General features: G+C 30.2%; 10 protein-coding genes and 1 pseudogene across 11 annotated transcripts, besides 3 other annotated features; 3 read left to right on the top strand and 8 right to left on the bottom strand.

The window, feature by feature from the left end:
* Nucleotides 1-320: 320 nt before the first annotated feature.
* TVAGG3_0691920 (Rad51-like protein A) lies at nt 321-1,478 on the bottom strand (the record flags this gene model as incomplete). Its single annotated transcript, XM_001303201.1, has 1 exon — nt 368-1,357. The coding sequence occupies one exon, from the start codon at nt 1,355-1,357 to the stop codon at nt 368-370; it is 990 nt and encodes a 329-aa protein (XP_001303202.1).
* Nucleotides 1,479-2,272: 794 nt separating this feature from the next.
* On the top strand, nt 2,273-3,515 carry TVAGG3_0691910 (Ankyrin repeat family; the record flags this gene model as incomplete). The annotated part of the gene is made up of 1 exon (XM_001303200.2): nt 2,292-3,233. One exon carries the CDS (start codon nt 2,292-2,294, stop codon nt 3,231-3,233), a length of 942 nt encoding a protein of 313 aa, XP_001303201.1.
* Nucleotides 3,516-4,841: 1,326 nt separating this feature from the next.
* Nucleotides 4,842-5,239: a mobile genetic element.
* Nucleotides 5,240-8,725: 3,486 nt separating this feature from the next.
* TVAGG3_0691890 (DNA/RNA polymerases family) lies at nt 8,726-9,808 on the top strand (the record flags this gene model as incomplete). The annotated part of the gene is made up of 1 exon (XM_051243070.1): nt 8,726-9,808. The coding sequence occupies one exon, from the start codon at nt 8,726-8,728 to the stop codon at nt 9,806-9,808; it is 1,083 nt and encodes a 360-aa protein (XP_051089657.1).
* Nucleotides 9,809-11,120: 1,312 nt separating this feature from the next.
* Nucleotides 11,121-12,424: a mobile genetic element.
* TVAGG3_0691880 (Mariner transposase) lies at nt 11,201-12,328 on the bottom strand (the record flags this gene model as incomplete). The annotated part of the gene is made up of 1 exon (XM_051243069.1): nt 11,201-12,328. One exon carries the CDS (start codon nt 12,326-12,328, stop codon nt 11,201-11,203), a length of 1,128 nt encoding a protein of 375 aa, XP_051089656.1.
* Nucleotides 12,425-22,667: a mobile genetic element.
* Nucleotides 12,763-13,083, top strand: TVAGG3_0691860 (uncharacterized protein; the record flags this gene model as incomplete). Its single annotated transcript, XM_051243068.1, has 1 exon — nt 12,763-13,083. One exon carries the CDS (start codon nt 12,763-12,765, stop codon nt 13,081-13,083), a length of 321 nt encoding a protein of 106 aa, XP_051089655.1.
* On the bottom strand, nt 13,669-14,336 carry TVAGG3_0691850 (annotated as a pseudogene). Its single transcript has one exon. A coding segment is annotated over exon 1 (668 nt).
* On the bottom strand, nt 14,420-15,520 carry TVAGG3_0691840 (uncharacterized protein; the record flags this gene model as incomplete). The annotated part of the gene is made up of 1 exon (XM_051243067.1): nt 14,420-15,520. The coding sequence occupies one exon, from the start codon at nt 15,518-15,520 to the stop codon at nt 14,420-14,422; it is 1,101 nt and encodes a 366-aa protein (XP_051089654.1).
* On the bottom strand, nt 16,312-17,940 carry TVAGG3_0691830 (phage tail repeat-like family; the record flags this gene model as incomplete). The annotated part of the gene is made up of 1 exon (XM_051243066.1): nt 16,312-17,940. One exon carries the CDS (start codon nt 17,938-17,940, stop codon nt 16,312-16,314), a length of 1,629 nt encoding a protein of 542 aa, XP_051089653.1.
* TVAGG3_0691820 (uncharacterized protein) lies at nt 19,886-20,224 on the bottom strand (the record flags this gene model as incomplete). The annotated part of the gene is made up of 1 exon (XM_051243065.1): nt 19,886-20,224. One exon carries the CDS (start codon nt 20,222-20,224, stop codon nt 19,886-19,888), a length of 339 nt encoding a protein of 112 aa, XP_051089652.1.
* A 1,369-nt stretch (nt 22,668-24,036) lies between the features above and the next one.
* Nucleotides 24,037-24,273, bottom strand: TVAGG3_0691800 (N-acetylmuramoyl-l-alanine amidase family; the record flags this gene model as incomplete). Its single annotated transcript, XM_051243064.1, has 1 exon — nt 24,037-24,273. The coding sequence occupies one exon, from the start codon at nt 24,271-24,273 to the stop codon at nt 24,037-24,039; it is 237 nt and encodes a 78-aa protein (XP_051089651.1).
* Nucleotides 24,274-25,330: 1,057 nt separating this feature from the next.
* TVAGG3_0691790 (uncharacterized protein) lies at nt 25,331-26,155 on the bottom strand (the record flags this gene model as incomplete). Its single annotated transcript, XM_001278938.1, has 1 exon — nt 25,825-26,066. A coding segment is annotated over one exon (242 nt), but the record flags the coding sequence as incomplete, so codon positions are not given.
* Between the last annotated feature and the right edge of the window lie 683 nt (nt 26,156-26,838).

Genomic DNA, 26,838 nt, shown 5'->3' with positions numbered 1-26,838 from the left:
AGCTTACAAATGTAACTTCTGGTAGGCAAAATACTGCAATATCAAAAATCATTGAGATATTTCATGTTTTGTTAAAAATCATATTGAATTTGAGTTTATAACTACTATTGTCTAATGGGGTGCTGAATCATATCTCTCCGACGCCTATTTTGATACATGTTATTGATTTTTTTCATCATATTCAGGCCAATAAGCTGTTATTCTGCTAGTTTCTCTTCCGGTATGACATATTATTATTGAAAGGCTGGAAAGGAGCAAATTCAACAAATTATTCAACAATTTTTTCTTTTAACAAAGGTTATTTTTAATTTTTTAAACAATTACCAACCAAATACATTAATATTTACTCAAACAATTCAAAAATAGTTTATTCAGCATCAGTAATTCCACCATTTGTAATTTGGAAAGTAGCTTCGTTCTCAGGAAGCGAAGGAGAGTCATAAATCTTGCAAACACGTGTTTCTCCTCTTCCTTTTCTCAACGAAAGCCTTGTTTGCGATGCATGTGCCATGATATTTCCTCCAATTGGCTTTTTAGGGTCAGATACGAACATGGCTGCACCATCAACTTGTGCAACGACTTGGTTAGTGATTACAACAGCAATTCCGTATTCATCAGCCAATCTTTGGATATTTCTAAGGAATTGACCGAGATGCATTTGTCTGGCGCTTAATTCGCCACGACCGCTGTAATCTGTTCTATAAAGGTTTGTAGAAGAGTCAACAATTAACAAAGCATAGTGAGCTTCGGCCATCATCGCAGAAGCAGTAACCAATAGCTGTGATTGGTGGTCACTATTGTAAGCACGTGCGTATGCAATGTTATCCATGACGTCATCTGGGTCCAATCCGAATCTTTGGGCGATTGGAATAATTCTTTCTGGTCTAAAGGTGCCTTCTGTATCAATCCAGAGACACTTTCCTTGTCCACCTCCATTTTCTATAGGAAGTTGGCAGGTAACAGCTAATGTATGGCATAATTGAGTTTTTCCTGTTCTAAATTCACCGAATATTTCTGTAACAGAGCCTGTTTCGATACCACCTCCGAGTAACTTGTCTAGTTCCGTGGAACCTGTTGTAAGATATACCATCTCCTTTCGAATTTGGTTGTAGTCGGAAGCAGAAGCAAAACCCATAGGAACAAGCTGGGCAGCAGCGGCCATGATTTTATCTGCTTTGGCTTCAGAGATACCTTTGACTGTAATAAGCTGCTTCTTTGTTGTGAAAGCAACAGATTCTACGGTATTGTAGCCAGCTTCTTGGAGTTTTTTGATATCTCCCGCAGCAATACCTTGCTTTTCAAGTGTTTGTATCAAAAGTGGTCCTGCTGCACCTTCCTGAGCAACTTCAGTATCCATGTTTTTTTGAAAATTTTTTTTTGAAACTGGAAAGAGGAACTTCCTCGCTAAGTGGTCACTTTTTTTAATGATGAGCTATCGACTCAGTAATATTATATACAACCTTTACTTATTAATTTATACGAAATATTGATTAAATACGATATATTTTTATCAAATGGCACTTTTCAAAGCAATGAAAATTAAATGGATTTGAAAGCGAGAAAAATTTTTTCTAATAAATATAACGTTAATCTAATGAAACTTCCATGAGTCAATTTCCATTATTGACTATCCTGTGCGGTTTCAATGGATGATTGCAATATTTGAACTTAGAATGAATAATTGCTGATCACATTGCTTATAGTTAGTATTACTTTATTCTATTGTTCGAAATGATTCTAATGAAAAAGAATTGAATAAATATGCTTAAGCTTAATAAAGAAAAAAAAAATATTATCTGATAAAGCAGTTATTTGAAAAATTTTCATTAATATTGCATTGAATGACATTATATCTGCATATTATTTTAAATGCCATGTGCTCATAATGACATGTGATTCAGGATTTCGAAATTTTATATGATAATTTTGATTATTTTGGATATTAAATAGACCAATCGCTACAAATTGTTTTGGGCATTACATATTCATTAAAAAAAATAGTCTAACGACTTTGGATCAATATGTTATGAGTCCCTCGTTAGGCTCTGACATTCAAAGTGGAATCAAAAATCTCTTTAACTGCTAAATTGATAACATATTGATCCAAAGTCGAAGAAAATATCAGGAATTTATTTTCGCATTTTTTGACTTCCTTCGAATAAAAATTCCTTTAAAAAAAATCCACAAAAACAAAGCTGATATGCATTTTAATCGCTATTTATGTGAAATATTGTGGTTTTTTTTAAAACCGTGTGGCAATAAATTTTCCATCAAAAGATTCAAATTTATTAATGGCAACAACTCAGTCGAGGATCATTGAGGCTATTAGAAAAGATGATGTTGAAGAATTCAAGGGCATTAAAGTATCCGGTGCCCTCATCAATGCAGAACTTCCAAAGAATAAGGATTTAGATTGCCCAATTCGTGGAACAGCAACAAGGAAGGGATATTGCCCCAAGGGAGCTACACAAGTAATGTATTGTGCAGCTTGCGGAGCAACAAATGTTCTTAAACACATTCTTGATTCTTATAAAAATGTTGACTTAGTCAAGAACATTGATGGCTTCAGAGCTTTTCACTGTGCCGTTATTACAGATGATCCAGCATGTTTCCACATTCTTTTGAAGAAATATTTCGACAACAAATTGATTTCTGATTTAATAAGTACAGATGGCGCACAAGACGAACCAGAAAATAAGGAAAATGATATCGAACTGATGAAATCTGTTGCAATTACAGCCTTTTCTAACTCCGGATACCACCAGATTATCACTATTTTAGAAAACTTTGAAACTGCTTTCAAAACATACGACAATAACACGCAAGACCATGATAACAAAATCTCATCTAAACTTACGAGCCTTGCATTGTATAATAAGGATTCAAAGGCCTTATTCCTTCTCAGAGCCTACAATTTGCTCGACATAACAGGAATGGATGGATTTAACCATGCTCAGGATACTGAGGACCAAACTCCAATGAGCAAAGAGTTCAAGAACGCATTGAATGAAGTTACCCGTAAAAGCTCATTCGATGAAAACGAACAAAAGGCAGAAAGAGAGAAGCTTAAACAAGCATTGAAGTACAATTATAAGGATGAAGAAGTTAGTTTAACTGTCAAATGCCACAATTGCGACAAGGATGCAACAAAGAAATTCGATGGCGATGGATATTATTATTGCGACACTTGCTTTAGAAAGGCAAAGAGTAAACAAGCTCAAAAGCCAAAATAAATTATTGACCACTTAAAATTCAATAACAGTATTTTACTCAATCAAATTAAGGATTAAAAATATCGAGATTTTCTCACATTAGTTTTTTTTTTTATACATCCTAATTTTCTCATGTAATAGTTAATATTTTTGGCCTGGAAAAAGTTATTATAAATCATTACCTACTACCTCATATGGCTTTTATACTTTTTTTGTTATTACAATAAAGATATAGGTTGAAATTTTGAGAGCATATCAAAAAGTAGTAAGTATACCCTTAAGAAGTCTATAAAATGCATAACTTGAATCATAGATAACAAATTCGGATTATTTTAAAAGATCATGGATGATTCTGATTAATTGGGTGGTAATTTACAAAACTAAACTTGCCTTCATAAAGTATAAGTATCTAAACCTTTGAGTACCTAAAAAGCCAATGATCATATTAATAAGTTAATTTGTTGGATTAGTAGTATATGTTGAAGGGTTGTGTGACTTTTTTTGTTACATCTATATATAGACGATGCATTAAAATATATTTATTTATAAATCATTAAAAAATTAACATTAATTTTAAAATAATTTATTTTTTTATCTTTTATAAAAGAAGCTATATATAGATGATGTCAGATATTCCGCGATTAATTAAACATTGTTTAAATCCTGAATGGGTTAAACTTCAATTTAAAAATGAAGATTGTGAATTATTAAATGAATATGAAAGCCAAAATAAGCTAATGAGGTATAAATATAATGATAAAGAATATTTAATTTCATGGAATCAATGGAGTCATAATCAAAGACCTCATAAACGAGAAGAAGAAATTGAAAATAATGAAATGGAAATCATTGATGACATTAAAGAGGATGGAATTCCTAAATTTTGTAGAAAAACCTTTAGAACTAAGTTAGGAGCATATAAACGTAGAGTATTAAATCCTGAATACATAAAACATATATTTAAAAAGGAAGACTGCGAATTATTAAACGCTAATGAATATGAAAATGCTAAATCAAAACTGAGGTATAAATATATTGGAAGTGATGAAAGGTGTAAAGATAAAGATAAAGTTTATTCGGTTTCATATAATAACTGGCACACGTTAGGGATAAGAAAACATTTAGGAGATTATGGTAAAAGTTCCGAATTCTTTAAATCTAGTATGTGCGACATTATTAAATAAATTAGTAATAATTATTTTCATGAATGAAAGATTCACTACCATAATGAAATAAAAAATAAAAAAATAAACTTTAAAAATTCATGTCTTACATTTATGAATAATTTATAAAAAGTTTTTATTCCTACAATTCCTATATTACCATTAATAAAAAGAATATATTTTTGACGAAGTGAAGATTCGCACTTCGTCACAAAACTCCGAAAAAATAAAGTTAGATTTTTTTATTTAATATAAAATGTATGGAAAAAGAATAATATCTGATTTTGAACATTATTTGATTGATTTACTAATTGATCCACAAAGCTGTTGTAAAATTAATTTTGAATTTAAAATTAAAGGAACCGTAAATTTTGTATTTATTTATCACTTAAAAGAATATGACCGATATCATAATTTGATATATGAAACTAATATAATATTTGAAGATAAAACTTACAAGCTTCGAACATGAAAATGATATAATATTCGAAGATGAAAAAAAGAAGAGATTGAAAAGCAATTCAATGAATGCCTTTTAAATACATATGCGCACATTATAAGACATAAAATGAAATTAATTCCTTATTAATCAAAAATATTTTTTATCTTTATATAAAGATGACAAATAGAAAAATAATTTTTATCTGATAGAAATAATACCTACAAATGACGGTATATAAAAAATTGACTTCTTACGTAAAATTAAAACTAAGTTAAATTTATTTTTTTTATTTTTTATTTTATAATAAATGAGTATAACAACTAATTCATTGAAATCTTTAAAGTTCACTAATTCAGAATTAGAAATATTTTAGAAAATTTTGGAGACGGTTCTTATCCAACATATATGCAGAATGTGAAAGAGTTTTCCAGATTGTTGAATGAATTTAAAATATAACGGGCCAATTACTAAAAAGGCTATAATGAGATATTTATATCCAAAAAAGTTGAAAAACAGAAGAATATTCCTCTTTATGGTCCAGAGGACCTGGGCTCAGAGAGCCTTGAAACACCTCCTGAATATTTTGAAGAAAAAATTAAACAAGATGAATATTATAACGATGAGATTGAGAAATTGGAACAATTAAGAAATGAAATAGATGAAAGAATTAGTGAATTGAGAAATGCTGAGAATGAAGTAGAGGGTTTAATGAATATCCCAGCTTCAGAATCAGAAGTTCAAAAATCACATGAGGAAAGATATAAAAATTACTTTTTGGAATCTACTAAAAATTTATTAGATGGTGATATTGACGAAACACTTTCAGAAGAAGGCACAAAATTTATTCATAAACATAAGCTTCAGTTTATTGACGATGGAGATTATCCATGTATATTACTTTCACCTCCTCTTGATTCTGAAAAATTCAAAAAGCACTGAAAAATGTAACATATGCAACAAATACGATTAAGAAAGAAGACCATGATATTTACACAAATTATTATTTAAATAAATGTACAGGTGTTGATAAAGTTTTTGATTTGTTAGATAAAATATCAAAAGAAACAATTGTACATATAAAATTTTATGCGATTGTGGTTTCATTATTGAAGATACCAATAATGTTTCATATGAAAGAACAGCACCGAAGGAAGACGAAGTTGACAGGTCTATACCATTCGTTATTAAGAACATAAAAGATATGAAAACTTATAAACATTATATTTATTCATTTATTTCAGAAAAAATGGAAGCAACCCATAAAACATCTTCTCATCATTTTATAGCTATTCATACATTCCTTTTCAAAGTTGTGAAATTAAATAAGACAGGAATTAGATTTAATGTATCAGGGTACGCATTCTTGAGTAAATTAAAATGTATTCGTCACGTCGCAGATGATAAAAATTTATGTGTTCTTAATTCATTTTATGGACTTTAGCCCTGGACTCTCTGAGTCTCGGACTTTAAAAAAAATAAACTTTATTTTTATTTATTTTTTAATTTTTATTCTTACATAAATGAATAAAAATGGAACAGCTAAAATGAATGATAATCAAATAAGAGCCGAAGGTAGAAGGTTATTTAAACGCGTCTATAACATTCCTGATGCTGTTAATCCTAAAACTCGTAGAAGCTATTTAAATGAAGCAATAGATGCATATGAAGGGTTTGACATTTCATCAGAAAGTGAGAGGTTAGCAAGAATGTTAAACGTTAATATTGATTTTTATTATTGTGACCCTCAACCAGAAGACGTAGACATTAACAAGGTAGACTTTCCATTAGTGGAATCAATAATGATAGATCCAGAATTTGAAACAGTAAATATTTTATTAACACAGAGTCCATGTGGAAAACTTCACGCTGACAGAATTACAGACGTTGAAGCACTCACAGGATATAAAGTTTGCCCCTTTTGCAAAGAAGAAGTATATTCTATCCGTGATGATCCAGAAAGGAAAAACCAAAGAAGATTTTTAAAACATTGTGAGAAATGTAAAGAAAATAATGGAAGATTAATTCAAGACGTTCAATTACAAAACACACAACAACCATATGCACCACATATCACGAAACAGAAGATATATCAATGGCTATTAGCACATAATTTGCAGGAATATTATAAACCAACAAGATATTATATTACTTTTGACTTCGAAACATTAGAGACTAAAGAAGAACTTCAACTTTCTGAATGTGCAACTTTGAACGCTTACTTAAAACCATTTATGGTATCATCAACTGTCAAAATAAAGCCGCAAAGCGGCGAGGACGTAGACCGTGATAAAACATTTACGAGGAATTTTTGCTTAACATCAAGTGATTCGTTCATCTCTGATTGGATTGAATTTTTATTTTCAACCTGTTCATTAGTTGCTAAATCAAATATTGAACAATATGAAGAATTAATGAATACATTAAATGAAAAACAGAAGGAAGCATTTAAAGAACTTCTAGATGAGGAATTCAATAAAGTGAATATCATAGGTTTTAATTCGGAAAGTTTGATTTAAATTTAATTTTCTTCGTGATTTAAATACTGCAAAATGGAAGATAAAATCAATGCTGGGTTCATCTTCACAATTTAAGCAAATCATTGTAAAGAAAACAAACGTTCCATATGAATTGAGATTTATTGACATCAGAAATTATATAGCGGGTGGAACATTAGACCAATTCACTCAAGATTTCGGAAACAATAAATCACGTGTTAAATCCTTTTTCCCTTATCAATTCATCACATGGGAGAATTACGAAGATGAATTATATAAAAAGGAACCATTCACTCAAGATTCATTTTATTCAGCATTAACCCAAGAAACTATATCAGATAGTGATTATCAAATATATCTCAATGATGCTAAAAATTTTGAGAATAGATTAGAATATTTTATTCATTATTGCAATAAAGACGTTGAAATTATGATTGACCCAATTGATAAAATTATCGAAGAAACATTTGTTTATAAAATTGACATGCTTCATAATCTTTCTTTATCATCGAATGCATCAATGATTCGTTACGCGTTAGCATATAAGAACTTCAATCCTAACGAAACATATCCAGAAGAAGAAAATGTGGAATCAAGTTTTGAATTAACAAAAAAGTATTGGAATATATAAAATGATTCATATAAGAAACAAGATAAAAAGGCGAAAAAGAGATACCAAAAACAATGTTTCAATGGATGACTATCAATACTATCACGATTTAATCCTTTCATCTAAATGCAAAATGTGTGGTAAAGCGTTTACATATGTAAATAAACCAACATTGGATAGAATCGATAATGAAAAACCACATACCAAAGAAAATTGTCAGTTAATGTGTTGTTATTGCAATGTCGTAAAATCAAATAAAGATGAAGATGTTCAACGTTTAAGAATCAATTTAAGAAATTATGCATTAAAAAAATTTACCAATGACTTTAGATTCAGTTGAAGCTTATCACATTCTCCGTAATGGAATTACTGGTGGTTTATCAAATGTTCAACATAGAGTAAATCTTAAAGGAATCACACACATTAATAAACTTGCATATAATCCAGAAACTAAAACTGTATCAAATGAGGACACCACCAACATTATGACTCATTTCGTTGGTGTTGATTTTAATTCATTATATCCTTCATCATTTTCATCTAATCCTCATGATTTCATTCAATATACTGACCATAAAATGTATATGCCGGGAAGATTGAATGGTGTTATCATTTGTGATACAGCAACAAAGAAAGCAAAAGCACTGGGAATAATTAAGAAGAAAAATACTTTATTCGTGGCTGAAGTAAAGGGTCACATTGATGAAAAATACATTAATGATTACATAAACTTTTTACCGATAATAAGAAACTTAGATATTATCACAGATGAAAAAACAATTGGCAGTTTTATGTATAATTACATGAAATCAAACAATCTACCAGTTGACCAGAAACAGAGAAAATTAACTCAGTTAGCATCAACACACAACCAATATCAACCATTTTCTTCTTATTATCTTTGGTATCTAATAGACAGGTTTAATTTTATCATTGATGACATTCAATCAATTTTAACATTTACGAAAAACACTTGTTTTAATGAATTTGCGAACAAATTTATGAACGAAAGACAAAAGGCTGAATTAGAAGGAAATAAAGGAAAAAGTTTATTTTGCAAGATTTCACTTAATGGATCATATGGTTACGATGCAATGAATACGCAAAATTACGCAAAGACTAAAATAATGAATGCACAGAAGGCACGCGTTGCATGTATGTCAAATAAGTTTAAAAACATAAGAGAAATAGGTGAAGATACATATCAAGTGATGCTTAAAGATAGATTTTATAGATGTGATACATGTTTACAAGAGGCATTCTTCACTTTAGATAATGCTAAATACTGGTATTTGGTTTTCATTTATGATTTTATGTATAAATGCATGAATGTTAATCGTTTTCATTTCATTGAAGGTGATACTGATTCATCTTATTGGGCAATCGCTGGCGACCCAAATCTTCCTAACACTCAAGCATTTCAAGCAATTGTTACCGATAAACAATTTTATGATAAAAACATTTTCAAATTCGCACCATTTGATTTCTTCTGTTTTGATGAGAAATTTAAACCTAAATTAAAGAATAAAGCTGAAGAAAAAGCACATGAGAAGAAGTTATTGGGTTTAGCAATTGAGAAACAAGGCGATAACATGGTGGCGTTATGTCCTAAGTGTTATACATCATTCAACGGTTCAATTGATGGGAGTGATTTTAAAAAGATTGCACAAAAAATGAAAGGTGTTAGTTTAAGACAAAATAAGCAATTAACACCCAAAAATTATTTGGATATAATAAATGATAAATTGATATTTGATGGTCAGAATATTAATTTACAACTTAAAAATGGGTCAATGACTCGCTTAACAATCGGTAAGACTGCATTAACAGGAGCACACACTAAGGCTGTATGTTGTGAAAATGGATGTTGTATGCCATTTATTTAATACAATTTAAAATTTTAATGAAATGCCAAACGTCATGGTCCAAATTGGGAAGCACACGAAGCAGACATTACGGGTCCAAAACATTGATTTTATTTTTATATAAATGGATAACGTAGATTTAAAAATTTTAATTGCTGATTTAGTATTTAATCAAAATTTTCTTAGTTATTATGATTTAAAAGCATATCTCCAAAAATATGATAACAATATAACGGGTGATGATATGGAATATTATTATTCATATTATAAAAATGAAATTTTGAAATATCATGATAGAATAATTTCTGAAATTAAAGACAAAATTAAAAATAATGAATATACAAAGGGAAAAACTAAATCACAACTTAAACAGTTGAAAGATTTCAAAAATAAAGTATTAACTGAAGAAGATATTGATGAATTATATAAATTATATAATCCTGAGCCGCAAAAGCCAAAGCCAAAGGAACAAAAACAAAAGGAACAAAAGACACAGGTCCCTCAGACCATAAATGAAGCACAAGCTTTAATTTATGATTCATTAGTTAAACCATATTCAGCCCGACTTTTAAATGAAGATCAACTTTTGGAATTCATCCTTCAACATAAACTCGAAGCGGGAAAGTATATCAAACCTTTATATACAGCATATTTAAAACAAATGAATAGAATACATCCAGAATTAATGAAGGAAGGAATGAAATCCAAAATTAAGCAGATAAAATTAAACCACTTGCAACACCAAAACCTCCAACGACAGTACCGCCTCCTCCTTCAGTTAATCCTTCATCATTCACTTTATTATATCCATTTCAAACATTAAAGAAACAAAAAGATTTTAAAAAGGATTTCAAGATATTAAATAAACCAATTGACCCGAAAATTCAACCGTTAAAGGAAAAATTTAGTCGCCCTTCATTTGCACCATATCCATATTCATACGAAATCGATCATCTGGAATATTCAAAAGGAAAAGTTACTTATTTATTTGCCATTAACATTAACACTAGATATTTATATTGCATTCCAGTGAAAGGGAAAACAGAACAGGAAACAAGAAGAGCTATTCAATACTTACTAGATCATGAAAGAGTAGATAATATCAGGGGTGATGGTGATAAAGGATTTCAGGCAACTATGGCTCATTATTTTCCACAAATTAATTTTTACTTCTCATCCTCTCCATATACGTTTCATAATAAAATAGTTGATGCGGTAATGAGAACTCTTAGAGATGCGTTAGGGGTTAACGGTCAGATATACTGGGATGGAAATCATGACTCCATCATACAACAGTTAGTATATTATTACAATAATACATGGCATAGAACTATAGGGTGTCCAAAAGTGTGTTTAGCACAAACCTGAATACTGCGAATAGAAAGAAACAAGTTACATATATATAAAGTTTATTTAAATATAATCACCATTGGATTCAATCACGCGTTCGCAGCGATCGATCCAGGCTTGAAAGACACGCTTTAAATCATCATGAGAAAATTGCTCAAATTGCTCTCTTACAAAATTTTCAAGATCATCTGGACTCGCGAATTCGCGTCCTTCAGCTCTCTTTTTTAGCGTGCCGAATAAATAAAAGTCAGAGGGTGCAATATCAGGTGAATAAATTGGGTTTGGAACAACTTTGACATTGTTTTCCAACAAGTAATTCATTACCTTATGACTTTTGTGAACTCTTGAATTATCAAAATGAATTGCAAACTTTTGTTTTTGTTGTTTGGATTTCTCAAACTCATCAGAATTGATAATTTGAGTAAGAACATTGTCAATTAGATACTGAGCATTCATCGTATTAGGTTTTTGAAGAATATCAATTGCGATGATACCATTCACGCCCCAAAAAACCGACAACATCATCATTGGTGTGTCAATTTTTTTCTTCGGGAATGTTTGCGGATTTTCATCCTTCGGGATCCACATGATTTTGGCTTCTGTTGCATATTGAAACCAAGACTCGTCCCCTGTTACTAAAAAGCGAAACTTCTTGGATTGATACGCAGCCAATATAGAGAGGAGCTCTTTCGAAGATTGGACTCTAGATTTTTTTTGAACTGAATTAAGGTTGTGCGGAACCCAACGTGTATACGCTAATTTGTAGTTCAAATAATTGTGCAGATAATAACTGACTGTTGTACGTGGTATTTTTGTCATCTCCTCTATCCTTCTGAGTGATGCTCTTGGGTCTTCATCTAGCGCTTGAAGAATTGCTTTGATTTTTCTTTGATCCGGCGATTTTTTGTCAATTTTTATGATGGGCGCCTTTTTGTTCATGAAGTGATACATCCTAACATGATACCTTACAGTGGAATAGCTAGGAGCATCCATACCGAAGCATTTTACCAATGTCTCGTAGATTTTTTTACAGTCTTTGCATTTTTTTGCAAGAGCGAGGATGTTTTCTTTATGATTCATTAAAAAAATGAAAAAAATCCCGCCAAAATTTCCTGCGAAACCGCCTCTTGTCTCAAAATTCATTTTATATCCCGGCATGGCGCCAAAATACAACTTACTCATCATATACATATATTCATATTTTTTATTATATATTTATAATCAGCATATATCTCCTTTAATAGTCTCATATAGAGCGCTGTGCTAAACGCACATTTGGACACCCTATATAAACATGAAACCAGTGGAAATGAAAAATGATATTTCAAAAGAATGGGAATATATTAGAAAGCAAATGGAAAGGTTGAATGATGTTAAACGTGAACAAATTAATTCGGGGCTCATGAATTTTAAACAAGGGGATAAAGTTTTGATTCATCTCGATTATGGAAAAACTGATAAATCAATGACAAAAAGAAGACGAAGATTTGACACAATAGCTGAATTTGTTAGATATATTAACGGCAATGCATTAGTTGAAGTTGACAATAAATTAATAGAAATTCCGATTTATTTTATTACTCCATTATATTTAAATAATATTTAATTTTTTTATTTCGTAAGAAATGAGTGACAACGAAGCATCCAAGAGTCCTGATTCAATTAAGATTCAGAGTCCAGACGATGAATATAAAAAGAAACTAAACAGAATTAAATCAAAAATATGCTATTACAAAAAGAAGCCGCAATGCGGTGGGGCTGATGCCCATAAAACTAAAGTAATTGAAAACGATAAAGAGAGGAAAGAAATAATCGAAAAATTAGAAACTTACCGTTCAATCCTTAAACTGAGTGAAGCAAAAATAAAAGAATTTAATAGAATAAATAAATTGATTGGAAGAGATGAATTTAATAAAGATGAAATTTTAAACTCAATCCAAATTTAATTTTTATTCCTCTTCGACAACGTCTCTCTTTCCATCATTACTGCATAACCACATTTTCTCAGTTTTAGTGGTTTGTTATTTTTAGCAAGTTCTCGCATCATTTTTATCGTTTCCTCCCTTGTTATGATTCGTGGTAAATTTTGAGCTTGTGGGTATCCATTTATGATAAAAATAAAAATTTAAATTATGCCGTTCTAAAGTTTGTGACAACATGACATTTTGACAACAGTCCCGGAAATGATTTGTCATGACTTCATCGTAATGAGTGTAAATGACCCAAAAATAATGTTTTCATTAATGGTTTCAGGTTATTCAATAATTAATTATTTTTGAAGAACTGAAGGTGTCACTACGTCACCATGTGTCACTCGGTTAATTAACTTCTCTGAAAAAATGAGACAACATGACATTTAGACAACATCACAGGATTAATGAGGAAGGCATTTATGAATTATTTTTGAAGAACTGAAGGTGTCACTACGTCACCATGTGTCACTCGGTTAATTAACTTCTCTGAAAAAATGAGACAACATGACATTTTGACAACACAGCAGGATTAATGCAAAAATAAATTCCAATCATACTTTATAAAGCTTCATTTACAGGTATTTCATCGTCAGTAAATGAATCCTCATTATCGTTTGGTTCAACCTGTTTATATAATCCTTTCATTTCTTCTTTCAAAACATAACACCATGTTTGTTTACCATCTATTCTTACCTGTTTCTTATCACATTTATCCTTAATGCTCATTTGGAAATTCTTGTCTTTCATGTCTGATGGTTTGCAGAATAGCGCATTTTTACATGTCATACCTGCACTCAATTCATCATAATGTGTATTTATCCATTCATCTAAAGGATTTGTTGATAATTCAATTAAATCTTGTTTGGCTTCAGTCATCGGTATGATTCGTACATTAAATGATGAAAGGTCATATTGCATAAAATATGTTAAAAGGTTATCATAAAATTCCTTAGTGCATGAATCCATTAAATTCTTGAAGTAATCAAATTGACCCTTGAATTTACCATTAACCCTTAAAACTACGTATCTTCTGTCTCCAACTTCAATTTTGACGGGGTAGACGTTATTAGTTACGAAAATGAAAATTGGCAACATTCTGAGCTGTTCTTCTGGGTTGATTCTTTTCATTAATTCTAATCTCATTATCCGTAATAATTGATTTCAAAGCGTTGAAGTTTGCAAGTCTGTCTTCACCTACATTCTTGTTCATTAAGTACAAGAAACATTTTTATTTTCAACTACTGAGTTGAAATTACCCGTTAGCTCACTTATTTCAGTAATGTTTTTACATGAATAACCGGCGAGGAGTTCAGATAATGTCTGTAAATCTGTTTTTACCTGTTCCCTGAAGTCCTTTCAAAATAATTGCTGTTTCATTCTTGATTCCAGGATGTTGAATCATTGATGCAATCCAGCCGAGAAGGTATTTATACACTTCATCGTTATTATCACAAATGGCTTCTTTAATGAAATTCATAAACATCTCAATTTTTGAGTAATCTGGTTTTTCGAGAATGTTGTATTTATAACCCTGAAACGTTGAGAAAACATCTGGGGAATCAGATTTAAAGCAAACACCCTTAACGGTTAATGAGGATAATTGATTTAATAGTACGTCCCATGCTGTTATGGTTTTACCTTCTTCTTTAAATAATTTAATCATTTTGAGTGACTCTTTCATGTTTGATTGAAGAACGAATGATATTTGATTCATTTTGTCGTGGATATTATAGTCCTTTTGAATGAAATATTTATTTCCACAATCTACAAAACGGATTACACGTGATAAATCCTCAATTACTTCAGAACTGTTTTTATACTGATGATTTTCAGCCTTGCGTCTAATATCTGTTATCAAAAACGAGTCATCAAGTTTGATATCAAATGTTATTTTTGGCTTACGTAATAAAGGTAAAATATATTCATCATAATATTCCTTTTGATAAAGTTTTAGAATCTTCACCAAAACAAATGGAGAAGTCATTAAATGTGCATATCTACTACGTGCTTTTTCAAAATTACTTTTAGCATTTTCTGTTAAACTACAGAAGTTATAAACGTTATCGTATGCTTCATTAATTAAATGATCCGGTAACGAATTAATTGCTTGAAACAGTGTGAATAATGTAACTTCTTTTTCTAAATTCATGTTTCCACCATCATTATGTACTTCAAAATCACAGATGCCATCAACTATGCTCTGGGCAAGTTTATCGTCAATGTTTACATCTTTGTTTTCATTCATTATACTCTTTATTTCTTCATTCTTCTGTTCAACTCTTACCTTAATATTCAAATCATTTAATATATCATTTACTGTTCTAGTTAATGTTGAATCATAACTTCCACGAATGAATGAGTATGTATTGATTGGTTCTGATGCATTCTTGCGAACTCTTGAATCAGCCATAACTACTAATGAACGCTTTGAATCATCAATAGAAGTCATTATGTCAATATCATAATCATTGCAGGAATAACATTTAATCATTCTGTTCGAGGTTGAATAGAAGAAATTAGTGTTGCAATAAATGTGAAGACCTCCTGATGCGGTTTTAACGATAACATCTTTATCCGAAAGTTTTGATAAAATGTCTTTTCTAACTGTTTCTTTAAGTTCATCATTGTACGATTTATTGATATCAACATCTATAATCGTTAAATTTGAAATTTTATTTACTAATAAAGCCACACCAGTTTTCCTTCCTCTTCCTCCATCATGTTTGAGGTAGTTATGTAAATCAATCTTGTTTTCACCAATTCTTTCGTTGAGGGTTTTAGTTTCTGCCACAACTAATTCCTCAGCTAATGAATCAATAACTTGTTCATCAGAAATGATAAAGTTGCTGTTGTTGTTTGTTGCTGTCATTTATATAGGAATAAAAAAATAAAAATAATTTTAAAACTAACTTTATTTTTGGACTGCATCATATTTTCGTAAATGTTGTCAAAATGTCATGTTGTCTCATTTTTTCAGAGAAGTTAATTAACCGAGTGACACATGGTGACGTAGTGACACCTTCAGTTCTTCAAAAATAATTAATTATTGAATAACCTGAAAACATTAACATAAACATTAACGTAAACATTAACGTAAACATTTATTTCTGCAGTTCATCCATTACTTCATTACCTAATTAATTACAGACATAAAATATATTTAGTTCATTCGGTAAGCCCAGACCTTTGGGTCAAGCACATTCATTGAACTCTATACCATGCGAATACAGTCATAAATGGTGGCATGTATTCTTTACTTTGTCCCGTTGTTTGTGTATATCCTGAAACGAAATGTGTATGGTTTCCTTCTCCCTGAGTGTCATCCCAGTAACAATTTATAGCAAACTTAACGTCGTCTTTAACATCATATCCTTTACCTTTTGTCATTCCTGACCAATCCCAATATCTATGCTTATGCCAACCTGCTTGAGATGTACTTAAATCTATGTAGTGACTGTGTGCAGGTAAATTTTCACCTGAAATCGTTTTACTTCCCCCTGTTTCCTTTGAAGAGTTTGCACAATACAAAAACCTGTCAACTATTTGTTCCCATGCACCAACACCAAACATTACTTGAGGACCTCTTGCATCCACAGATGTATAAATAGAACCTACTGGGTTCATTAAATCAAACATATGAGATATTATAGGATTGTCTCTTTTGAACTTAAAATATAGTGCAACTATTTCAGGTTTCTTCTGGTTTGTGTCAGAATATTTTTTATAATATAATCTTATGTTTTCAGGGTAGGTAAAATCTTGACTATAATATTTATTTCTGTCATCTGTATAATAATATACTATTCTCGTTTTTTCTATTGCATTATATCTTTTATATCTATAATAATCTAAATATAATGTTAGCTTTTGTTCATCTACATGTGGTGTTCTGTCGTCATCTCCATAGTCATAATAATATGGTGCTGGAGCTGGGTCAGCCAACATCATACCTGCCATTTCATAAACTCTTAAATATTTCTTTTGTTCGTCTCCATATAAGTTTAAGTAGCAGTTGTTGTCTAATGGAACTTTAACTTGTGTACCATTATTCTTTATATAGCCTACATACATTTCATTGTTATTTTTCGGAATGAGTTTATACCGTATACCATTTTTTAAGGAGTGTACAAACTCCCATCTAAAATATTTGTTTTCTTCATAGACAGAAACATCCCCAACAATAGTTTCAATATTTTTTGTTGTTCCTATCAAACTTTGGTATATTTCATCCACATATTCCTTATCTGCCTTCTTATTTAACTCACTATCAACATATTCCTTATCTGCCTTCTTATTTAACTCACTATCAACATATTCCTTATCTGCCTTCTTATTTAACTCATCGTTAACATAAGTTTTATCTGCTTTAAGATCTAAACATCCTGAAACCCACCCTGTATCAGCTTTAAATTTAAAAGTCTTCAATGTCCATTCATGATACCATTCAACCCTTTCCTTAATTTTTTCATATATTTCATTATCTTTTTCATCCACATATTCCTTATCTGCCTTCTTATTTAACTCACTATCAACATATTCCTTATCTGCCTTCTTATTTAACTCACTATCAACATATTCCTTATCTGCCTTCTTATTTAACTCACTATCAACATATTCCTTATCTGCCTTCTTATTTAACTCACTATCAACATATTCCTTATCTGCCTTCTTATTTAACTCACTATCAACATATTCCTTATCTGCCTTCTTATTTAACTCACTATCAACATATTCCTTATCTGCCTTCTTATTTAACTCACTATCAACATATTCCTTATCTGCCTTCTTATTTAACTCACTATCAACATATTCCTTATCTGCCTTCTTCATTATGTCGTTTAGGAAACCTTCTATGAATTCCTCATTTAAATTAAATCTTCCAATCTTCAAAACTTTAGGAAATGCATTTAATGCGTAATATCTCTGTTCTTCTGGTGGAATTGATGTTATATCATCCGTTATTCCTTTAATTTTTGAATTCATAAATAAAATTTCTTTTATATTTGATATCACTGCACCACCTTTGCAAACGAATTCGAAATGTTCATTTTTCAATACTATCTCCAAATCTCCATATTTCAACCTTTGCGTTTGTTCTGCCGTCTTTGAATTATATGCATATATGGCGTATGTAATGGTCTGAAGGACCTGGGTGCTTTGCGCCTTAAGTTGTGTTGTTGTTTAATCATTTATTATGATTTAAAAATAAATATTTAATCCGTTATCTCATCAGCTATTTTTTCTATTTGAAATTGCCATAATATTTCATTCATAAATTCTAAATCACAATCAAATAGGTCAGTTATTCTAAATTTAATATTTGATAAATCTTTTGAATGAAGAATAAATGAATTCCCGGATAATTGAAACGGATATGATAAAGAAAATGTGTTTAAGTTGATGGATAAAATGTTTTGTATTGATGGGTAAGAGTTAGGGTCTAATGTTTGATGTGAAAATCTCATTGGGGTATTAACTTTATCACATTTGATTAAAATGAAATTGGAACCAGTGTCAGAATACAAAACATCCCCAACATCTTTTTCAAAATTTAATATCCCCAACAATGAACGAAGATGAGGAGTACAAAATTTAATTTTCAGCGGAAATTTAATAAGGTTATTTATTTCATCAAGTTCAAAAAGTTTATCAGGTTTTGATTTAAAATTTTCTTCATACCATACGATAAATGATTCATTTAAATAACTTAAAATCATGTTAATATCCCATTTCGCTATCACATTATTTATATACATATCATACGTTTTTTCAAGGTCATCTTTAATAAATGATATATAATCTGAAGGGTCTAAAAGAATGGGATTAAATTTACCACTCACAGAAACGAGAGTAACATTATAAATTCCGCTAACTGTTAAATTTAATTCACACTATTATTCGAAATAATATTGATAATTGACATTTTTATTACGATTAAAAATATGGTAAAGCGTTATTTTCCAGTGATAAATAAAACTAGAATAAGATTACCTCAAGAATTCATAAATTCAACGAATAAGAAATTCATTCATGTTATAAATTTTAGTGTTTTCAGAAAATATGAGTCAATGTCATATTCATCAACAGGTTATATTTCACTTCATTCAAATTTAGTTCAATCAAACCCATATAATGACCATTTCATAAGATTTTCAGATGGTATTAAAAATGTAATTGATAGATTAAAATATGAACAGATTGACAATATCGAATTTTTGGAATTTTGGTTTAAATATCCGATGGAAAAAAGATTGAAGTTAAAGATAAAGCTGATACTATAACAAAAACAATTACAATGACCGATCCAGATAGTGGGGAACAAAAAGAAATAAAACAAACGATAGAAACTGGTGAAAGGTCAATTATTATTGATTATGATTCAAAGGATTATTATTCGATAATGTTAATGCTTGAATATTAAATAGCCTTAACAAAGAATTTTTCAAGTGATATTTTATATTCATCAACTATTTTATTTATATGTTATTATAAGTTAAATGAAGTTCAGTTGTTGTTCCGTTCTTTGATATCTTAATTGTGCTAATATCCTTTATAGGATTTATTTTTGCAACTGTTCCGCAGCATGAAACCTCATCATCTATGAAAAATTGAATCTTAACGTCTGAATCTTGAACATCACAAAGAATGGCGATAATGTGAATTAATGATTCATAAGGTAAAATAATTAAACCAGATTGGTCAATTAAATTTATTATTGAATCATAATTATTAATTATTATATCACGGTAAATTTTCATTAATTCAGAATTAATGTCTACTTTATATGGCGCATTGCGACTGGAATCGTAGATTCCTGGGTTCTCGATGTTTGATGAAAGAGGTGGGGGTATGTTGGATAAGTGGGAATTTCAACGGGTTCTTTACCAGGTTCAGATAAAATGATTGGGTCTTCATCTTCTTTATTTTGCTCCTCCTCTTTCTTTGGTAAGTCACGAGTTAATAAATTTGGTTGAGTTGCTGACCTTGTTAATTCAGGGCTAACATTAACTTTAACATTTTGAATAATTCGTGATTTATCATCATTTACGTTATAACCAACCGTAATCTCTGCTTTTGCGTTTGTGTTCTTTTGACTTGTGAAACGTCTTCTCATTTATAATTGAATAAAAAAAAGAAAAATATATTTAAAGTTTTATTTAGTTGTTACGGTAATATCCCAAGGTTCATCCTTGTTTGCTTATACTTTCTTTGTAACTGCACCAATTATGTTATTGATATTGCTTTGAGTTTCTTCCAGTCTTATTTTATCATTTACAATATCTTTAATCATTTCATTACATGCATTCTTAAAACCATCTGATTTTTCTAATTTACGTCTATCACTTTCTTTAATTAAATCAAAGTTATAACCTTGTTGAGAATAAAGTGGTTTCTTTATCAATTCCTTGAACGCTTCTGAAAGTGAAGATGAAGAAATTCTTGCCACTTGAATTGGTTTAAATTCTGCTTTCATTGCTTCTTTCTGTTCATTGAACACTGGATCGAATAAAGCAACTTTAAAGAATTTCTTAGCTGGAATTTCAGGTCTCAAATTTGCATATTGACCATCAAACTGATTAACATATTGGTAATCCGTTTGGTCCTTCTTCAATAGCGTTTAATTCTTCATTGAAATAAGAATATGGATTATGACGGTATGAATTAATTGGACCATTTTACTTCTCCGATATGTTGTTTAACAGCTTTTCCATTTTCATCAAATTTCATAGGATAACGTTCATTATATGCTTTACGTTTAGGATAATCCGTCATTGTTAATTTATACCCATTTATGACTTTAATATTACCTTGACCATCAGTAACGAAAACTTCATTTATACCATCAGGCTTTCCATTTGGTCCTGTAATGTCTGCTTCATGTGCTTCCCAATTTGGTCCATGACGTTTGGCATATGCTTGAGCTTCTGGTAATGTTAAAACGTTTCTCATTTGTTTAACATCCTTTTGAAGACCGGCAACAATGTGGACTAATTCTTTCATTCCGTCTGGAACTTTCATAGTTCTATTATATGCACCCTTTTTGTTTGTCCCTTGTTTTAATGGAACCTGTAGAAGATTTGCTATTTCTGTCATGTTTAATTATAAATAAAAAATAAAAATTAATTATAAAAAGTTAATCAAATTTAACACTTCCTTTATTTAAATCAACTATTATTTTTCCATGTTCCCTAATTGTTGATATTGTGTGTAAAGTTCATTAATGCTCATTGGTAAATTCACTTGATAAAGCATAACGTTCAACTGTTGACGACTAAACCACTGAAAATGAAAAGTGTGATAGATTTGATTTAATGTTTGTGCTTAATGCTTTGAAAGTATTGAACAGCCATAAAGAATGAACACTGAATGTGTCGACATTGAGTTAATAATGATTAAAATATGATTTCTCATTAGTTATTAGTTTTGATTTCACGGCATCATCTAGAAAAATTAGTGAATGCAAAAATTCTTTATCAAAATTTGAAATAGAAAGTGTTTCAAATAATTCATCCCTTGTTTATCAATAATTTTATCCTCTAATCCTTGCTTCTTGATTGTATTATATAATTCTTTATACATTAAAAAGTTTTTTAAATAATCTTCTGCTTCTTCTTGTGATAAATAAATAATTGGAATTTTGATTAAATGCTTTAAAGATTCAAATGTATCATCTGAAGGTGAACCTGAACGGTTGATATAAATTAACACATGTGAATAGGGGGAAGTGTTAGCAATAATGATAATTTGTTTTAATATCGTTAATGTTTTACCTTTATTTTGTTTACCAATTGCTGCAGTGATTGAATTTAAGTAACATTCAGAATATGGAATTTTCATTAATTTTTCCTTAGATAGAGCATTTCTATTATCACTCAATGCTTCATTAATCATATCATCTACGTATGTATTATATACTCCTGCTAATTCTTCATAAGGGGTGGATGAATTTAAATCCATTTAATCAAAAATAAATTTATAATTTTAAACATTTCTATTCATCAATATTTCATCATATGAACTTCTATACTGTGGTGGTGTACCTGTTGGATGATATTTCAAACCTTCATCCGGTGTCCATGTCCAATACGTAGTCCTAGTAAACCAAACCTGAGGAGGATTTGTCACCTTTGAACAGTAAGTGTCATTTTCACCCTGAATGATTGGATAAGCTTTCACTTGTACTGTAACTTGTGAATTGAAAGTTTCTAATCCATCAAAGAATATACCCGCTCCATCACGTTGAACTGGAATAGTGCATAAGAATGAAGTTTGGTCTTTCCATGTTCTAGCTAATGGCGTGCCATTATCATCATTCAGTGGTCTAGTTAATGAGTCCTCGTATTCTTCCGTGCATTCATTCACTCCATCTAAATCAGAAGCTTGAAGCATACGTGTAAAGAATATGTCACCCACTGTGGTCATCGCTTGATCGGGGAAGTTTCTGGAATCTATAGTGACCTGAAGACCTCGAAGCATTGGATTTTCTAAAATGTTCTTTGCATTGCATTCTTCGGAAATGTTAACACAACATCTGTAACATTATGAAGAGCGTATGAGAAATCTGAGCTAATACCTTCAGGAGTGATGCAACCTCCATTTAGTGAACGAACGTCAATATGTTGAGCTGGAATCATGAATGGATCTTCCTTACTGAATAAACGTGGTATTGCTTTAACTGATTCTTCAATTAAACCGTATCCTGGTGTAATGCATTTATCCTCTAAAACTTCCATCTTTGTGCATGAAATAATAACGTCATCAACTGTTGCGTCAGCAGATGTAGCGGCTAAGCTTGTAATTAATTTGGCAGGAAGTCCGATTTGTTGGAATTTGCGATCATATTTATAAACATGATTCATAATCTTTTCATAATTTTCATCAGTTATCTTTTCATAAACGTAATTTTGTAAATCAGCAACTCTTAACGGGTCAACCTGACAAAATACTAAAGTATCCCTGAAAACATAATATTTAAGAATGATTTCACCAAATGATTTAGGATAATCATCGAACGCCTGAAATGCTAACAAATCATTTACCGGAATAATCATATCAAAAGTGACATCAACTTCTTCATTTGCTTTCTTGAAAACTTCTGAAGGGTCAATATATTTACCACATACTGAGTTATCATATTTTTGAACATTATTATATAACGAATGAACAAACTTTTTAACTTTCCTTTCTGATTTTGGTTTATATGTTGCAAATGCGAAAGATTCACGGGCGCAATCCATCTGAAGATAACCGGCATCACCTCTTTCGGTTTCTACTTCTAATTGTTTAAAGCTTTGATTTGATGATTTGTAACCAACGAATAAACGCATGCATTTAAAAGCGGCATCACATGTGAAAGCTTTATTTGAAACTAGAGTTGCTTTAACTTTGCGTTTAATATATGTGTCACCTAATTGGTTCACATCATGAGCCGGATTTGTAATTCTTAAATGAGTTTGTTTATCATCAAAATATGGAGCATCAGAGTCATAGCATGAACTTTCAAGTTCTCTATAATATCTTCTACCGTCATTCTTTGCGAATATTTCATTTATCTTTTCGAATGAATGAAATACATTTCCATTAATCGGTTTAGTGTTTGGCACCAAATAGTTAGTCGTCATTTATTAATAAATAAAAAATCAAAATTAAAAGATGAAAATGAATTTTTAATTTTAATGAAATAATCAACTATGGCTGCAGGATTCTTTAAGAAACTGTGGGATAAAGTAAAAAGAGGAGCGCATAAAGTTTGGGAAACATTGAAGAAGGAGCAAATTGGATATTTAAGAATAAAGAAGCAATTAGTGACGTTGCTGAATCAATAACGCCAAAAGCCGCCCCAATAAGAGAAATATTAAATAAAGGAGAAAAAGTTTATCAAAGACTTCAACCGATACTAAGATAAAAATAATATTTATTTTTCCACTATCTACCTCCTATTTTATTAAGTATTCCTTCAGCTATTCCACCAATTGCGTTACCTGCTTGTGCTCCCATTGCCGGATTACCTGCTTTAGTACCTAATACTCCACCTATGATAGTTCCTGCCGTTTTCGCTACTGGTGCCAAAAAGTTTGCAACGGGTTTAATAATATTTTTATGAACCCAACCCGCAGCTTTCTTAATTCCATCCCATAATTTTTTAAAGAATCCTGCCGCCATTTCTGATTTAATATTAATTAAAAAATATATTTCATCACTTATATTCTAATTTTTATTTAATGATAAATGAAACCAATTTTAAAAATAAATGAAACACAGGAGGAAGAAATAAATGAAAGTGAAAATGTTCAACAAAAAATAAACGTTGTTAAACCAATTACTGAAATAAAAATTTTTTCATCTGTTGAAGAATTTAATGACTATTATGCTAACAATAAAAAATTATTTGAAGAATTGACAACATGTAAATTGAATAAAATGTTTAAAGTTGATGGATTCAAAATTTCAAAAATAAAAGGAGTGGTTAGTTTGAAATCTATTCCTCAATCAAGAATCACCTCATTAATGAAAATAGATGATTTAACAAAAAGAATAGAAATTATTGAAGAGAATAAATCAAATTATTGATTTCATAAATCATGACTCGTTGAGCCCGGGTCCTTAAAGCCCATCACTGAGTTCAAGGTTATATTCATCAAATATTTCATTATTAAATGCAACTTCTGCTAGTTTATTTATTTTTTCAATACGATCATTTGAAAGTCTATCGTTTAATTTTTTCTGAAGTTTTTCATTTTCTAGTTCTGAAACTTTATTTGGATGATATGTAAATTCATGAAATTCTTTGGCCTCGGTTTTGATCATTAATTTACAAAGAACTTTTGTGGTTGGAATTCGTTTGAACCATTTATTAGTTATATTCGTTATATATTCAATATCTGGAATTAATTCCCAAATTTTTGCATTTTCAATTAATTTATTATCAAATGCAAAAGCAATGGGTTTAATATTATGTTTACCTTTATAATATAAACTTTCTACATAATCATCGAAATAAACATCTACTTGTTTAACATTTTCAAGAATTGGTGAAAGAGCATCCATTAATTGATTGACGGTTACGAATCTTGATCCACTCATTTTCTTACGAATTAAAAAAATAAATTATTCAAAAATGTCAGAAGAAAATATTTAAATAAATTATTTAAATTTTTTTACTCTATTCAAGAATTTTATTTTTGATATAACTCATTGAATTCAAAATTTTTTAAAAAATTGACACCATATATAACCAGTAGAAATTCTGCCAGTAGAAGTTCTACCAGTAGAAACTTTACTAGTAGAAGTTCTGCCAGTATAAACTCTACCAGTAGAAGTTCTGCCAGTAGAAGTTCTGCCAGTATAAACTCTACCAGTAGAAGTTCTGCCAGTATAAACTCTACCAGTAGAAGTTCTGCCAGTATAAACTCTACCAGTAGAAGTTCTGCCAGTATAAACTCTACCAGTAGAAGTTCTGCTAAAGTATTCAATTTTGAGGGAAACAGTAGAAGTTCTGCCAGTATAAACTCTACCAGTAGAAGTTCTGCCAGTAGAAGTTCTGCCAGTATAAACTCTACCAGTAGAAGTTCTGCCAGTATAAACTCTACCAGTAGAAGTTCTGCCAGTATAAACTCTACCAGTAGAAGTTCTGCCAGTATAAACTCTACCAGTAGAAGTTCTGCTAAAGTATTCAATTTTGAGGGAAACAGTAGAAGTTCTGCCAGTATAAACTCTACCAGTAGAAGTTCTGCCAGTATAAACTCTACCAGTAGAAGTTCTGCCAGTATAAACTCTACCAGTAGAAGTTCTGCCAGTATAAACTCTACCAGTAGAAGTTCTGCCAGTAGAAGTTCTGCCAGTATAAACTCTACCAGTAGAAGTTCTGCCAGTATAAACTCTACCAGTAGAAGTTCTGCCAGTAGAAGTTCTGCCAGTATAAACTCTACCAGTAGAAGTTCTGCTAAAGTATTCATAAACACCTTTTTTATATCTTATTTACATCTAACATGCACCAATTTATTTTATAACTTTATTAATACTAAATTTTATTTCATACAAAAAGTAAAAATTCATAAGTTATATATTAATTTAATAAATTATATTATCATTTATAATAAAAATTTTCGAAATGCAGATAAATTTTAACATGTTCGAAATGAAACTATTATAAAATATATTCTTTTTATTAATGGTAATATAGGAATTGTAGGAATAAAAACTTTTTATAAATTATTCATAAATGTAAGACATGAATTTTTAAAGTTTATTTTTTTATTTTTTATTTCATTATGGTAGTGAATCTTTCATTCATGAAAATAATTATTACTAATTTATTTAATAATGTCGCACATACTAGATTTAAAGAATTCGGAACTTTTACCATAATCTCCTAAATGTTTTCTTATCCCTAACGTGTGCCAGTTATTATATGAAACCGAATAAACTTTATCTTTATCTTTACACCTTTCATCACTTCCAATATATTTATACCTCAGTTTTGATTTAGCATTTTCATATTCATTAGCGTTTAATAATTCGCAGTCTTCCTTTTTAAATAAATGTTTTATGTATTCAGGATTTAATACTCTACGTTTATATGCTCCTAACTTAGTTCTAAAGGTTTTTCTACAAAATTTAGGAATTCCATCCTCTTTAATGTCATCAATGATTTCCATTTCATTATTTTCAATTTCTTCTTCTCGTTTATGAGGTCTTTGATTATGACTCCATTGATTCCATGAAATT

This window comes from Trichomonas vaginalis, chromosome III (genome assembly GCF_026262505.1).
Source record: "Trichomonas vaginalis G3 chromosome III, whole genome shotgun sequence".
NCBI classification, from domain to species: Eukaryota; Parabasalia; order Trichomonadida; family Trichomonadidae; genus Trichomonas; species Trichomonas vaginalis.
This window is presented reverse-complemented; position numbering and strand designations above follow the sequence as displayed.